Raw genomic sequence first — 15508 nt, forward strand, 5'->3', positions numbered from 1 at the left:
AGTCGTTATTTCTGGTGATCTATCTGAAACGAACTAGTTTGAAGGTGAACCACCCCTTTAATATTACATGACTGGAGGCAGCTGGGAAATTAACAATATGTCTAGCCCCATGTCAGATTTTAAAACTGAATATAACAAAATCTGTTTGCTCTTTTGAAAAATGGATTTCAGTGCAGAATTCTGATGGAACAGCACTATTAAGTGATGCGTTTTGAAAAAAACATGTTTTCCCATGACAGTATCCCTTTAAGAAGTGGTTGGATGGCTTTTTAGCAAGTGAGGGAATAGAGGGTTATGGGAGATACAGTAGCTCATAGTACAAGTAGATCCAGGGTCTGCTCCAATTGGAGTCAGTAAGAATTTTTTTCTGCCTCTGAGGCAAATTGGAGAGGCTTCAATGGGGTTTTTTTTTTACTTCCTCTGGATCAAGTAGCAGTTAGGCAGGTTCTATATGTATATATAAAAGGCTGAACTTGATGGACGTGTGTCTTTTTAAACCTAATTTGAGCACAGAAGAAGAATTATTTAAGGCGCACTTATTGTACAACAAAACTAAATGTAAAGGAAGCCAATCCATACTGTGAAACAATGTGTTCAAGTTGAGCGCCTATATGGGCAGTCATAACCGGATAACTGTGGCAGGTATTGTTTTTACTTTATACAAAAACAACCCATGAGGTACCCGACCTCCGAGGACAGTGAGGTGACCGGTGCCGGCCGCTCACACAGCACGTGGGAAAGAGTCGGAGTTGCTGCTGCTGCTGCTGGATGGATGTGAGTCAGTACGTATGTGAGTGAGTGTGTGACTGGGGCTGGGCGCTGCATTGTGACGTCACCGCGGGCTGCGCTCCGGCCCGATTATTCCAAACAGGAGCGGCAGCTGCGTGCGGATAGGAGAGCCCAGTGCAACACAGAGAGAGACACAGAGAAGAGAAGCTGCTCCCCGCTCTCCGACGCCTCGGCATCCAGCCTGGTGGCATCTCGGCTGGGTGACTATTGGGGAGGGGGTTGAGCCTTGAAGATGAACCGCAGCTTTAGTAAGTCCCAGACGTTGCGGTATGTGGCGAGCAGCTCGGTGGAGGTAAAAAGCAAGGTGAGTTTTCCTATAGGAAGCTCTTCTGCAGCTCATCTCCTTCTCTCTAACCCACATACATAAATATAAATAAATACATACCTTTATGTATTTGCACGGCTGTTTCATCGCCGGATCTTGCTTGTAATGAATGGATTAAGGATGTGCAGCCTGTAACCTGAACTACAACACCCAGCAGCCTTAGAGATCCGCGAGATGCTGTGTAGCTTCAGTGTGCAGATGCTTGGCCTGGGGGCATCCTCTCCAGTGCATGTGTTGCTGGGGGTAACGTCCAAGCCATTTCTTTTGTTTCTACAGTCGGGGAATGTGAAGAATTCGTGGAGAAGCTTTGAGACCATATTTACTCCCAGCGATTCCCACTCTGCGTGTCCCTGTTATTGTTTGGATGCACATACTTGTTTTTATTCAATTAAGTGCATGTGTTCAGTAGCCATGTGTCTTAATGAGCAGTCAATGCAGGGATCCTCCATTCATCAATAATCCCATACTGTATTGTGCTTAGAAACTTTTCACATTCTCAGGCCTACTGTTGTACTGTATTTTTAGCAATCCCTGAAGGAGGGGTGTTCATCCCATGGTCTTCTAGTTATTGTTGGACCTGAGTTCTGCCATCATTAATGGCCTTTATATACATATTCCCCACTGCTTAACAGAGATTTAAAATCAAAGCTGAGGCTAGAATAGAACCTAAGACTCCAGCGCTAAATGGCTGCCCACAGGACCCGCCATCGTGCCCATCTCTCGTGAGGAAACTTCGGGCGACTATGGAAAACGAATCACCGCGTGTGCTCAGTGCTGGCGTTTTTTCTTTTTAGCCAACGCAAGAGTGAGGGAAGGCTCACTAAATCTCCTTGAAACGCCCAGTGTGACCTTACCCTTACAGGGGTTTCTGGGAGTTGCAGGTCAGGTCCTATGCAGACTAGATTCACATCACTGTCCTCTTGATATGGCTTGACTTCTTTTGATAAGTAATCGAGTTCAGTTGTAATTATAAAACGTTGTAAATGGCTAATTAATGTATATTGAAAAGTTGGCTAGAATTGCACATTATGCAAAAACAGTTTTTGGGTGGAGATTTTTAATGTTTTATTATTAAGTTGTGTAAAGGAAATGGCGGAGCTATAGTGTTCTATTGTTGTCCATATGCTTGACTTAATACTATGCATCACAATTTCAGAAATATAATCTAATATGTGCTTTATTTTACTTTTTACACTGCTTAGACCTGGCAAAAAAACATTCTAATAAATGGGGATGTCTGGGATAAGAATTTGTGGTGTTAAAAAAAACAGAGGCACTCAAGTGTGTACAGAAGTGTTAAAGTAGCAATGCAGTTTTTATTTTAACCCCGTTTTTCTGTACAGCTATATAAATATGCCCCTTCAATTTCAAAACAGACTGCTTACTCTTAAAGGTACAGTCATACTGAGTAATAAATTGGCTTTTGTTGTGACATGCATAGAAGTATTTACCAGTGTTTCTAGAACAGAGCAGATTGAAAGATACTTAACCTAATTATTTGTCTTATTCTTCATTTAGCTGCGGGGATAAAATCCTCCCCTGGCACTGGCAATTAAAATACACTGTCAACATTCTGTTTGCTGTTGCATGTTTTACAAATGATTGTATCTTTTTAAAGCTAGCACAGCATTTTATTAAAACCCAATGCCATTTCCATTCAGAGAGCATCTTGGAATATTTGTAAAGTCTTTCCATCCTGAGAATAGGTTCCCAGTCTATAAAAAGAGCCGCATGCAGCTTGAGTTGAGATGAACCATATTATCTTAAACATCAATGTTCATCTCCTTTTTTTACATCTATTATTCCATTGTCAGTAGAATCTGGGTATCGTGCCTCACTGTGCCCCCTCTGAGCTTCTTATTCCAAGAGCATTTTTCACTTAACCAAAATGAACATTTCATATTTTGTTGCTATGTTTGTTAGTGGACCAAAAAAAGAATGAAAGACTAATAATCTGTATTCTCTTGCAACGAAAAGCCATTCTTAACTGTGTGCATATGTTGTGGTCTAAGAGAGTTACCCTGCAGGCTGGTAGCTGGAAATACTTTTATAGCCTACTGGTAACATTTTATTTTAATCTTTCCCTTGCAAAGAGGCCTAAAATATCCAGGGTTTCTTTTTGTTCCCAGTTCACAGAACTATTCTGAATTTTTCTTTGCTGAAAAATAAACTCCAAAATTGCATTTCAGTGTGGGTAGTAGGGTGAAGCTGGTAGGATTTTGGGGGAGCCTGTAACAATATAGCTATTAAGCACATTGTTTCTGGCTTTCTCAGTTTTTTCAGTCAACATTTTACAGGATTTTAGCAGGAGCCTTCCACACCTCTTTGTGAGTCAGCACACCCTCCTGCCTGTAGTCATCTGCAAAGCTTTCATCTGCTGTCCTGTTATAACTTGCATGTGTTGCTCAAAGCAGTGTCCTGGGCTCCTGCTATCTTTATTAGTAAGGCAGAGCGATGTTTCTCATCATTCTTTCATGATGGGGCAGATGTGACACGGTTCATGAAGACTCACAGTACAAGACACTTTCTAGATCTTATCGGACACTAAGTCATTTTACATTTCCAGATAGTAACATAGTGTACTGATAACAAGCAAGTAACTTGATTTTTTTTTTTACAGTAGTTAATTCTTCGTTTATCTCCTTAGGGAACCTTTTATTGCAGACTGAAGACAGGTATCTCATTCCTTCTTTACATTTTGATGATCTGAAAGATTGATTTCTATGGAATAATATTATTATTATTATTACATTTTGCCATACAAAGTTGTATGCAGCAAGGAAAATAGAGACAAACAGAACTTGGTTCTTCTATAGCTGTTCATCTATGGCCACAAATGTAATTCATTATACTTTTAATTTTAAGGGGTTGTTCAGAGAACAATTTGCAGTTGGTTTTCATTTTTTATTATTTGTGGTTTTTGAGTTATTTAACTTTTTATTCTGTAGCTCTCCAGTTTGCAGTTTCAGTAATCTGGTTGCTAGGGTCCAAATCAACATGGAAACCATGAATTGATTTGAACAAGAGACTGGAATATGAATAGGAGAAGTTCTGAATAGAAGGATGAGTAATAAAAAGTAGAAGGATTCGGCCGAATCCTGGCCAAATCCCGAACCGAATCCTGAATTCTGTGCATCCCTAATAAATTTGAAGCCATACAAAGCATTTGTTTTAAGATGGGATCAGTGATCCCCATTTTATAGCTGGAAAAAGTCAGAAGTAGGCAAAAACTATAAAAAAACAAACAAACTATAAAACAAAATGAAAAGTTGCTTAGAATTAGCCATTGTGTAACAAATTAAAAGTTAACTTAAAGGTGCTCCTTTAAAATGACCTTGCTAGTGCCATTTGGGTAGACCAAACCAGACCTTTACATTATAACAGATGTTGGGTTCACTGCAATATGAAAAGTCACTAGGAATTTGTGAAATGCACATATGTAAGACATTTAGCAGTGTAAACTTTTCAGTGGGGGTCACATTTGTAGTCCAAATTTGTCCAATAATGTTTTAAGGGGTGGTTCACCTTTAAGGTAACTTTTATTATGTTATAGTTATTTTCCTTTTTTCTTCTGACTCTTTGCAGCTTTGGGCGTCACTGAGTCCCTTCTAAAATACAAAGGCTCTGTAAGGCTACAAATGTATTGTTACTTTTTATTACTGATCCTTCTATTCAGGCCTCACCTTTTCATATTCCAGTTGCTTATTCAAATCAATTCATGGTTGCTAGGGTAATTTGGACCCTAGTTACCAGATTGGTTAAGATGCAAATTGGAGAGCTGCTGAATAAAAAGCTAAATAACTCAAAAATCTTCAAAAATAAAAATTGAAAAAATGATCTCAAAGGTGAACAACACCTTTGAAGGACCAGTAACATCAATTTTTTATCAGGGGTCTAGGATGAGAGTGGGGGTCACATTTGTAGTCCAAATTTGGTTTCTAAATAATGATGTATCTGTGTTAACAGTAGTAATATGCAAATGTTATATCTGATGAAGCACATAGCGGCCCATTCTTGGCCCCAGTCCAGTGATATATATGGGACACTATAACCTATGATAATCTTGCAGAAACATGCTTGGTTTGGGGTATATGCTGGCATCATTTATGTCATCTCTGTGTGCAAGCTATGATCGTAGAAATATTTTCCCAGTACCCCCCCCACACAGTGATAAGCTCTATAGAATCCCACTGTATACCAAAGAGCTTATCTGTTATCTGCTGTGTATCCTGTGCCTTTTCAGCTGTAAATGGCTGCCCCCATGGCAACACAGCATCTTGTTTATATTAACTCTAGTAAATTTTCTGACTCAAACACACCAGTTGTACATTGCAAGACGACCGCACATTACATTTTCCTTGCTTTAAAACACTTTTTTGGTGCTCTGGTTCCTTTAAAGGTGGAGATAATATTTCTTCCCTAATCCTCAGTACAGATGGGTTATCCATACAGTTATGGCTGCCACTTCCTTGCATATATAATATAATAATGATGGTTGTTTTGACTTGAGTGCATGTCATCATGGAAGGAATATCTGTGTCATAGTTCTGCACGCTCTGGCAGCGAAATTATTTTTATTTTGCATTATTGTGGTGTTCTGCAGTGGGAGAACAAAACAATAATGAGAGATTATGTAATCGAGAAGGTGAGTGAGTATTGATTTGCAAGGTGTATGTGCCACATTGTGTATCCATGAAATTGAAAGTGCTGTATGAGCAGCCATGCATGTGAATGTAATTATTAATCACAAACAGGAAAGTCTGGTTTGTTTTTCTGACCTGAGGCAAATCATCTCTTGCATCAATAAATTGCAATACGTGTATAATGTTGGGCCAAGACTGGTTATATGGTGTATATGAACATAACCATGTATATTTGTGTATTTTTATTTGTATAGTGCTACTTGAGAGCGAAGCACGGTATAGCAGGAAAATAAAGTAGTAGAACAAATTGGGTCATTACAATAATAAATAAAAATTACAATATGCAATGCAAAAAAAATCAAAAGTACAGTAACAATAAGGATTAAAATCTTATTTTCAAGGAGACAAAATGAAGGAGGTCCCTGCCCCATAGACCTTATAATCTAAATGGGAGTATATGTGTATTCTCTGTGGTAGAAGGCTATAAAAGCATTGCATAAGGGCCTGCTCCTAAGAGTTCTCCCCTACAGTGCAATTAACAAAACTCATCTATGTTTCACACCGATGGTTGTAAGAAAGATTGTAATTGTAATGTGTATGACCACCTTTAACAGACCATTGTATGTTCAGCATTCAACTCGGTTCTGTTGGAATGAGCTCTGTTAAGCCCTTACTCTGGAAGAGTAGTTTGTACTTTTGCATTATTATTTAACTGATGATAAACCACTTGTGTCTTATGTGAGTGTGTACAAATCATATTGTTAGTAATAGAGGTATGACTGCGAAGGTTTTAGAAGAATGCAGTCAGCAGCCCCTGCCAGTGCCTAAGTTCCTTGTCGGGCTTTTGTAAATAATAAACTCCCTTTGCTCAACATGAGTTTATTGAATAGGGCTTATGCTAATTATACTTTTATTTAATCACGAGAAATCTATATTTTGTAGTAGCTCCAGTTTCAGTGTCTAGCTCAAGAAATCAAAAACTATTGATTTTTTTTGTAAATTAAAACAATAGGAAAATTATGTTAAGCACAAAGCTTAAGATGGCCATAGATGCAAAGGTATAGTTTTATGAAACAAAGGTTTGTATGATTTTCGGACTGTGTCAACTTTCTGTCAGCTAAAGATAATATCTTTGTAAATATTGCCTGACAAATCCGTAACTGTCAGTACTATTTACCGGGCATAACTTTCGTACGATTGCTGTCCATCAGTTAATGGCCAGAAGATCATCTGATTTATTTTTCCTACTTATTTAATCTGAATGTTTAGTTGTAGATTGTTACACTGAAAGGAACGATTGAAATGCGAACTGTTATCGTACAAAGAATACAATCTGCACATCTATGGCCAGCTTTATTCATTGAACTGTTGTTGAACAAGAGGTATACTGTCCCTTTAACTAGAGTTTTAAATTAGTGCTGTGTCCCCACAGTATTGCTCTCTTCTCCTTGTGTGGCAATCAGTGATGTGTGTTGGAATGCTTCATTGTGGTCTCTTGTGAATTGCTAATTGGGATCCTTGCAGTGATCTAAGAAGCCAGCCACTCAGAGTAGAAAAATCCTGCATGTGATTTAACATTTAAGATAGCTGCTGTCAACCATGTGATGGACTCAATTATTTCTGCAATTATGTCCTGCTCAAATAAAACCAGATAAAAGCTCCTTATCTCTACCACCAGAGAACAGCAAAACACATCTTACATTTTTTGTTGTACACCAAAATTCAAAAGATTAAAAAAACTTTGAAATTCCTGAAAAAGGCAGATTGTTTCCTGGCATCTAAGTGATAAAGTCATGTAGACATCAGAAGTGGGTTAACAAAACAATTGAGACAAGGGTTCTGTGAGGTTTAAAGAAAGCAGGGACGGCAATGAAAGGGGTTAAATAAACAACATGATATGAGCAGTTAAAGACCTGTTTAACCCTCTCTGTGTCTTTTCATCTCCCATCTGAAATATGTTTAAAAAGGTGATACGTGGGATTTTGGTTAATCATATAATAGATTTTAAATGTGTAAACTCTAATGAGCAGGGCTCTCTTTACATCCTTTATCACCCAATATTTGTACAGATATAGGAACCATTATCCAGAAAGCTCTGAATTATGGGATGGCCGTCTCCCATAGACTTAATTATATCCAAATAATACTTGTACTTGATCCAAACTAAGCTATAATTAATCCTTGTTGTCAGGGCCGGATTTATATATCGGGCGCCCCTAGGCCCGCTGTCGTTCGGTGCACCATCCTCTCTTTTTTATTTGCTCAAATTTACATCATCGGGACAAGAGCAATGGGGTTTGGCACACAGAATTTTTTTTAAAAACTATCGTATCTCCTGCACATCCCCAGTGTTTCTGAATCAATGTGGGTACATATGATGTAGAGACCATTATATTGTTAACCACTGCAGAATACGTCGGCACATAAATATGGATTAATATTATGCATTTCTAAGCAACGTTCCAATCTGTAAATCAAAAATGTAGCAGCAGAAGAGGAGCAGTGGGGCAGCGTATTCTTGCCCTGTAGGGTGTGACCCTAGCTTTAAATAGAACAACCCCCTAGTAACCATAGCCCCCTTAACTACTTTCCATCAACCCCCTCACCTCTCCAACTCCAAACTGTTATTTATAGTTTTTGTGTAGGACAGGCAGATCGGGAGAGGGTGTCGGGCCGTTTTTTTCCCCCGGTGTCCCACCAGCCCAGTCCGACCCTGGTGGGGAGGGACAGGTGAGGAGAGTGATAGAAGGTAGTTATGGAGGCTATTGTTACTAGGGGGGTTTAGTTCTCCTATATTAAAAAAAAATTGCAAATACTGTAACCAATAAATTATTTTTAAAAATTATGTTTTCTTAAATTCTGTAAAATCAATATTAGGATTTGGTGCCTTTTAACAGAGATCAGCCATAAGGCTTAAACATTGTAGAACTAGTAAAGGTTACTGAATTTAGTTATGTTTTGTGTTTATAGGAACAGTAACACCAAAAAATGAAAGTAATAAAAATATCATGTAGTGTTGCCCTGCACTAGTAAAACTGATATGTTTGCCTCAGAAACACTACTATAGTTATATAAACAAGCTGCTGAATAGCAATGGCGGAAATTGAAAAAAAAGGCTATATGGTACAGGTTGAACAGTGGATAACAGATAACACCATAATGTTCTACAGAGCTTATCTGCTGTGTAACCTGCGCCTTTTCTTCTTGAATAGCTGACCCGATGGCTACACAGCAGCTTATTTATATAAACAATAGTCCCAGACGTTTTACCAGTGCAGGGAAACACTGCATTATATTTGTATTACTTTAAAACAATTACATTTTTTGATGTTACTGTTCCTTTAATTTAAAAAAAGTATACAACCTCATTAAAGTTGATTAAACTAAAGGACTGGATCGCTGAAGAGGCATTAAAGGAGATGGAAAGTAATTTTGTATAAGTTAGGCACCCCCAAGTGATTGTATTTACTTACCTGACACTCCGGCTAGTGCTACTATCAGCAGAAAACTGCACCGACATGCGGTGCTTCCAGCGAATACCACTGAGCCATCTTCTTCCTGCTTCTTCGCTCTTAAAATTTCCCCCGGGAAGATGAATGCGCAGTAGAACAAAATAGCCGGCTTTTTGTTAAAGTGCGGCTTTATGCTCTACTGCGCATGTGCAACTGAGAGCTGAAAGAAAAAGCTGGAAGAGGATCTCTCCATGGTGCTCACTGAAGTAACCCTGGGCTGGTGCAGATTTCTGCAGACAGGAGCACCAGCCTGCAGTGTCGGGTAAGTAAATACAATCACTCGGGGTAACTTTTGGCACCCCAAGTATAAAATTACTTTCTTTCTCCTTTTAAATGAGAAGTTAAAAAAAAAAAAAGAAGCAATTAAAATGTAATGTTGCTGCACTGGTAAAACTGGTGTGTTTGCTTCGGAAAGACTACTTTAGTTTATATAAGCATATGTGAAGCCATAGGGGCAGCTCTTCAAGCTGAAAAAGAAGAAAAGGCACAGGTTACTTAGCATATAACAGAACTCTATAATCAAAAACAATGGTATTCTGCAGAGTGCATCTGGTATCTGCTTTGTAACCTGTGCCTTGAATGGCTGCCCCCATGTCTACACAGCAGCTTGTTTATATAAACTATAGTAGTATTACTGAAGCAAACACACCGTTTACCAGTGCAGGGCAACTCTATATTATATTTTAATTACTTTAACATATTTTTATTTGTTTGGGTTACTGTTCCTGGCTAGGGCCAGACCAAGCGGACCTAGGTCTGCAGAGAAACGCAGGCAGACATGGCTGATATCCACTTTGTCTGGCCATAGACTAAGCCCACCTTACCTAGCAGTTCTAATGGTTATTGTCAATTAGTACAGTTATAAGGATTTATCCTTTAGGCAATGGCAGATGGCGAGATTTGTCACCCCTGGTAAATCTGTGCTGTCACTAGTAATGTGTTTTAATTGTAACAATTCAAAGCTTTCTGAAGGGGAAGGAATTTATATCTTTGTGCTGCTGCCTAAGGAATTGTGTATAAGTGTGTTTGCTAAGCATTGTCACACTTTCTCTACTTGTGCAACTGTGCCTGTTACATGTGCTTCTGTTGCAGTGCCTTCAAAAGCCTAAACATATGTGAGTGTGTATATATGTGTGTGTATGAGTGTGTTTGTGCACCTGCCTGAGTCCCTGATTGAGTAAAGCCCATGTACACTGCCAGCAGGACCTGCACAATATTTATTCTCCCCTGGGATCTGAGCTATCCGCTTTACAACTGGCACTGTGTATCTATCCAGCCTTGTCATCTAGTGGTATTATTAATTAGGAACTGGCACCATTGTTATTGGCACTGTAATCATTCTGTTGTGTTTTCTGGTGTGTTATAAACATTATTATCCCCTGTATTCTGGGGCATTCTATATTGAGTTGAGACCATGATTACACTGTGAGGGCCCTATTTTTTTATGTTACCACATGGAGATAATTGACAAGACATTGGCACTAAAACTATATTCGGGAGGCTTATGCATCAAATTGGCATTTTATTGTATGTGCTTGCATGAATTATGCTATTTGACTATGAAATGTGTAGTAAAAAGCTGTAGTTCCCAAACGAAAACATCACCCTCTGCCTGTGCCTGCACCACTACTGGAGCTCCCAGTACCACTACTACATAAGGGATCAGTTGTTTGTCTGCTCTGAACAATGCAGGTTATTTCTGGATTTGTACTGGGTTTCAGCAGAAATGCATGTTTTCACTCCAAAATCTGCTCTGTGTGTATGTATGTACCCAGACCGACACTGTGCCTGTCAATAAAGAGGCAAAATTGAGCGGATTCCAGCAGATTGGTTATGTCTCGCTAGTCTGAGACTGTATGGGGGGAATTCACAAAAGTGTCGGTAAAATAAGTAACCCAGAAGTGGCGGTCGACAAATTTGTAAAATGTCGTACGAACGGCAAATTCACAAAGGCAGATGTTACCGTCTCTGAATGTCTCTTAAATCCGTCAATTTTCTAAAATGTCGTATATCTTTTCATCGTACAAACGACATTTACCAAGACTTTTCAAAAGACAATTAGACCGACATTTTCGTTTTGGAGAGCCTAAAGTGTCTGAAAAGTTGTCAGTAAAAAAAATGAGTTTACGAGTAATTCATAAAAATGACGGGAAAAGTGGCGCCGAAAAAAACACACCCACTTTTAACGACACTAATTCAAAAGTGTCGTACATGTCGGAAAATTGGCGGAGAAATGCTCTGTGAATTTGTCGGCTGTTGCTACGACACTTTCTACGACATTTTAAAGACATTTTTTCGTTCCCCTACTTTTGTGAATTCCCCCCTAGGAGTCGATGCAAGTGTGTAATTAAGAAAAACAATGCATTGATTTGCTTGTAAAGTGGATAAGGGCTAGTCCACACAAGGAGATTCAGTTGCCTCAACTGTGGGCGACTATTGAAAATGCATTGCCGCGTGTGCATTAGCGCAGACGACTTTTCATTCTAGCCTATGGGGAAAAACGCTGAGGCAGTTCGGGGAGATAGTCACTCAAAAGACGAGGCGATTAGTCGACAGGCGACAAAATCTCCGCGTGTGGCCTTACCCTAAAGATGGCTACATTGGCTCAGAGTTATGACTCTTTTATATAATTTCCTCTGCATAGCATTTCTTGTTACCATCAGGCTATTTAATCCCACAACCATTTTAGCTGTCCAATAGTTCTTTCAAGTGCATTAACAATTTCAGCCCTAGATTTATGTCTTTGCCACAAACATATTTATAGACATTTTGCTTGGGATACTTGAGATTCACCTACTTGCCCCACCCTGAAGATTTTTCTTTGGACACCCATGTATATCATGTGCAGCACCGATTCTGGGGCTGCTGCCGCCTGAGGCAGCAGCCCAGATGCCGCCCCCCTCCTCTCCCACTCCGCGCTTAAATATTTGCGTCGGAGCGGGTTTCAAGGCGCAGTATCGCTAGTGCATTGAGCGCTAGAGCGCTCTTTGCACTAGCGGAGCCGAATTTTCGGGTTAAAACCCGGAAGTTCGGCTCTTAAAGTTACAAGAGGCGGCTTTTTGCCGCCCCTTGTAACTGGCCGCTCGCTGCCGCCTGAGGCAAGGGTTTCACCTTGCCTCATGGCAGAAGCAGCCCTGATCATGTGGAAACTAGTAGTCTATCTCCATGGTAAAAGCTGGACAGCACTGTTAAAATGTCTTTCAGTGTAAAAATGTTTTGCATGAGACGTTAAAACAGAAGAGGAGATTGCAGGACTTTAGTCTTGTTTTATCAAACAGAATACATCTCTTGTGGTTTCAGGAAACATGTTTTGCACTGTTTGCTTATTACGATAATTTAGAAGATTTAATTTTAACAGTTACAGGGTTATATTAAAGAATTTTACGAGCTTGCATGTTATTACTGTAATCTAAATTTTTTAATTTTATTTTCTTTCTCTCCATTTTTGGAGACCATTTTGTTTCAGTAATGGAAAGGAAGGCCTAGATGTACTCATGTGCTTCCTGCATAAGATAAGCAACTGTTCCTTGAGCTTCAGTACCATAAACTTAGGTGGTGATTATGAGAAGCTGTGTAGTTAGGGCAATTATAAAGTAACACAGTGACTTTATTCTCTGCTATTTAAAATGCAGGCGGATGAGACCATAGATGTGAAAATAGCTACAGCCCGGTCTGAACAATTGTTTTGCTTCTCTTTAATATTGTAATAATAATGATACTATGCAAAGAATTGTACTGTTCCGGCCCTGGTTTTATACAATGTGTTGGTATCCTTGATGGTAGCAAATTTTATTGCAGATTGTTTTGCTAATTTTAGACCAAGCATTTTAGACCATGTATTTTTCCTAGTTTAACCATTGTTACAGACTTAAACAAAATGTTGCACGCTCACTGAATATAATAATTATATTTATTTCAGTATTACAGAATGCTGTCATTCCTGCAGGTGTTGAAGTTGCTAGTTTAAACAACCTAATCAGTATAATGCCTTTATATTGTATATATTGTGTATATTTATATGGCTCTAGTTGAGCAAGAAATAGGGGTGCATGGTGTGATAACTTCATGAAAAGAAGACTTCTCGTCAGGGACCACCATCTCAAATGTGTTAAACTACCACGTGGATTAAAATTCACTTTGTATTTAATAAGCATTAATTTTTCAAGCCATTTTAAAACATGAATAATGGAAAGCATCCTATCGGTGGCTGTACATGGGCAGTACGCCACCCAGCTTCCCCATAGGCCAAATGGACCGTTTCAACAAATGTTTTCTATGAGGAACAATAATCTACAATCCACCAGGTGGTTTATTATATTTACAGGTTATATCTGTTAATTCAGCATCTGCAAATTAACTATTCCATGGCAACAATAGCCCTGTTGCATATGTAAAATTTTCCTATAGATGTGTAAAGAATGAATTACATTTTGCTCCTTGTTTATCCTCTTAAGTGCTAAAACCATTATATTCTAAACGGAATAAATGTTCTGCAGATATATGCCCTATATAGGGATGTAGCGAACGTCGGAAAAAAAGTTCGCGAACATATTCGCGAACTTGCGCAAAAATGCGAGCGGTTCGCGAACGGTTCGCGAACCCCATAGACTTCAATGGGAAGGCGAACTTTAACATCTAGAAAAGACATTTCTGGCCAGAAAAATGATTTTAAAGTTGTTTAAAGGGTGCAACGACCTGGACAGTGGCATGCCAGAGGGGGATCAAGGGCAAAAATGTATCTGAAAAATCTGCCTGTGTGTGCTTGGAAGAGATAGTGTAGGGGGAGAGCTGTTAGTGATTTCAGGGACAGATGATAGTAAGCTTGCTGGCTAGTAATCTGCTTGATACTGCTCTGTATTGGAGGGACAGAAGTCTGCAGGGATTTGAGGGACATTTTAGCTTAGGTAGCTTTGCTGGCTAGTAATCTACTGTTCTCTTTAAACAACTGCCATACGTTGACCTTGTAGGCATTGTTTGCCCAGTTTTTTTGGACGCAGCCACTGAAGCACAGTTGCCAGAAAAAATATGCCATATAAATGCTGAAAATAGTAATTTTTCGCCATACGTTGACCTTGTAGACATTGTTTGCCCAGTTTTTTTGGACGCAGCCACTGAAGCACAGTTGCCAGAAAAATTATGCCATATAAATGCTGAAAATATAAATTTTTTGGTTGCAGCCACTGAAGCACAGAGGCCAGAAAAATTATGCCATATAAATGCAGAAAATATGCATTTTTTTGGTCGCAGCCACTGAAGCACAGTTGCCAGAATAATTATGCCATATAAATGCTGAAAATATAAATTTTTTTGGTTGCAGCCACTGAAGCACAGAGGCCAGAAAAATTATGCCATATAAATGCAGAAAATATGCATTTTTTTGGTCGCAGCCACTGAAGCACAGTTGCCAGAAAAAATATGCCATATAAATGCTGAAAATAGTCATTTTTTGCCATATACGTTGAGTCAACGTATGGCAAAAAATTACTATTTTCAGCATTTATATGGCATATTTTTTCTGGCCTCTGTGCTTCAGTGGCTGCGGCCAAAAAAACTGGGCAAACAATGCCTACAAGGTCAACGTCGTTGACCTTGTAGGCATTGTTTGCCCAGTTTTTTTGGCCGCAGCCACTGAAGCACAGAGGCCAGAAAAAATATGCCATATAAATGCTGAAAATAGTAATTTTTTTGGTCGCAGCCACTGAAGCACAGTTGCCAGAAAAATTATGCCATATAAATGCTGAAAATATAAATTTTTTTGGTTGCAGCCACTGAAGCACAGAGGCCAGAAAAATTATGCCATATAAATGCTGAAAATATAAATTTTTTTGGTTGCAGCCACTGAAGCACAGAGGCCAGAAAAATTATGCCATATAAATGCAGAAAATATGCATTTTTTTGGTCGCAGCCACTGAAGCACAGTTGCCAGAAAAATTATGCCATATAAATGCAGAAAATATGCATTTTTTTGGACGCAGCCACTGAAGCACAGTTGCCAGAAAAAATATGCCATATAAATGCTGAAAATAGTCATTTTTTGCCATACGTTGACCTTGTAGACATTGTTTGCCCAGTTTTTTGGTTGCAGCCACTGAAGCACAGAGGCCAGAAAAAATTAAACCAGTAGGGTTTGCACCCTAGTTTGTAACGGTGGCGGAGGGAGGAGGAGGACGCTAAAGGACAGCTGTGTGTGGAGTCATGAGGCTTGAAGAGAAGGACAGCTGCATAGAAGTCAGAACAAG

The 15508-nt window shown here is 39.2% G+C and overlaps 1 protein-coding gene across 1 annotated transcript in view; it reads left to right on the forward strand.

Annotated features, from left to right (window-relative positions):
• Positions 1-752: 752 nt before the first annotated feature.
• Positions 753-15508, forward strand: part of pard6g.L (par-6 family cell polarity regulator gamma L homeolog) — a 68530-nt gene continuing 53774 nt past the window's right edge. The window contains exon 1 of the mRNA XM_018267836.2: positions 753-1093. Within this exon, the coding sequence (XP_018123325.1) occupies positions 1022-1093 (72 nt within the window). The 5' untranslated portion in view covers positions 753-1021. The remainder of the gene's footprint in view (positions 1094-15508) is intronic.

This window comes from Xenopus laevis, chromosome 6L, assembly GCF_017654675.1.
Source record: "Xenopus laevis strain J_2021 chromosome 6L, Xenopus_laevis_v10.1, whole genome shotgun sequence".
Taxonomy (NCBI): Eukaryota; Metazoa; Chordata; class Amphibia; order Anura; family Pipidae; genus Xenopus; species Xenopus laevis.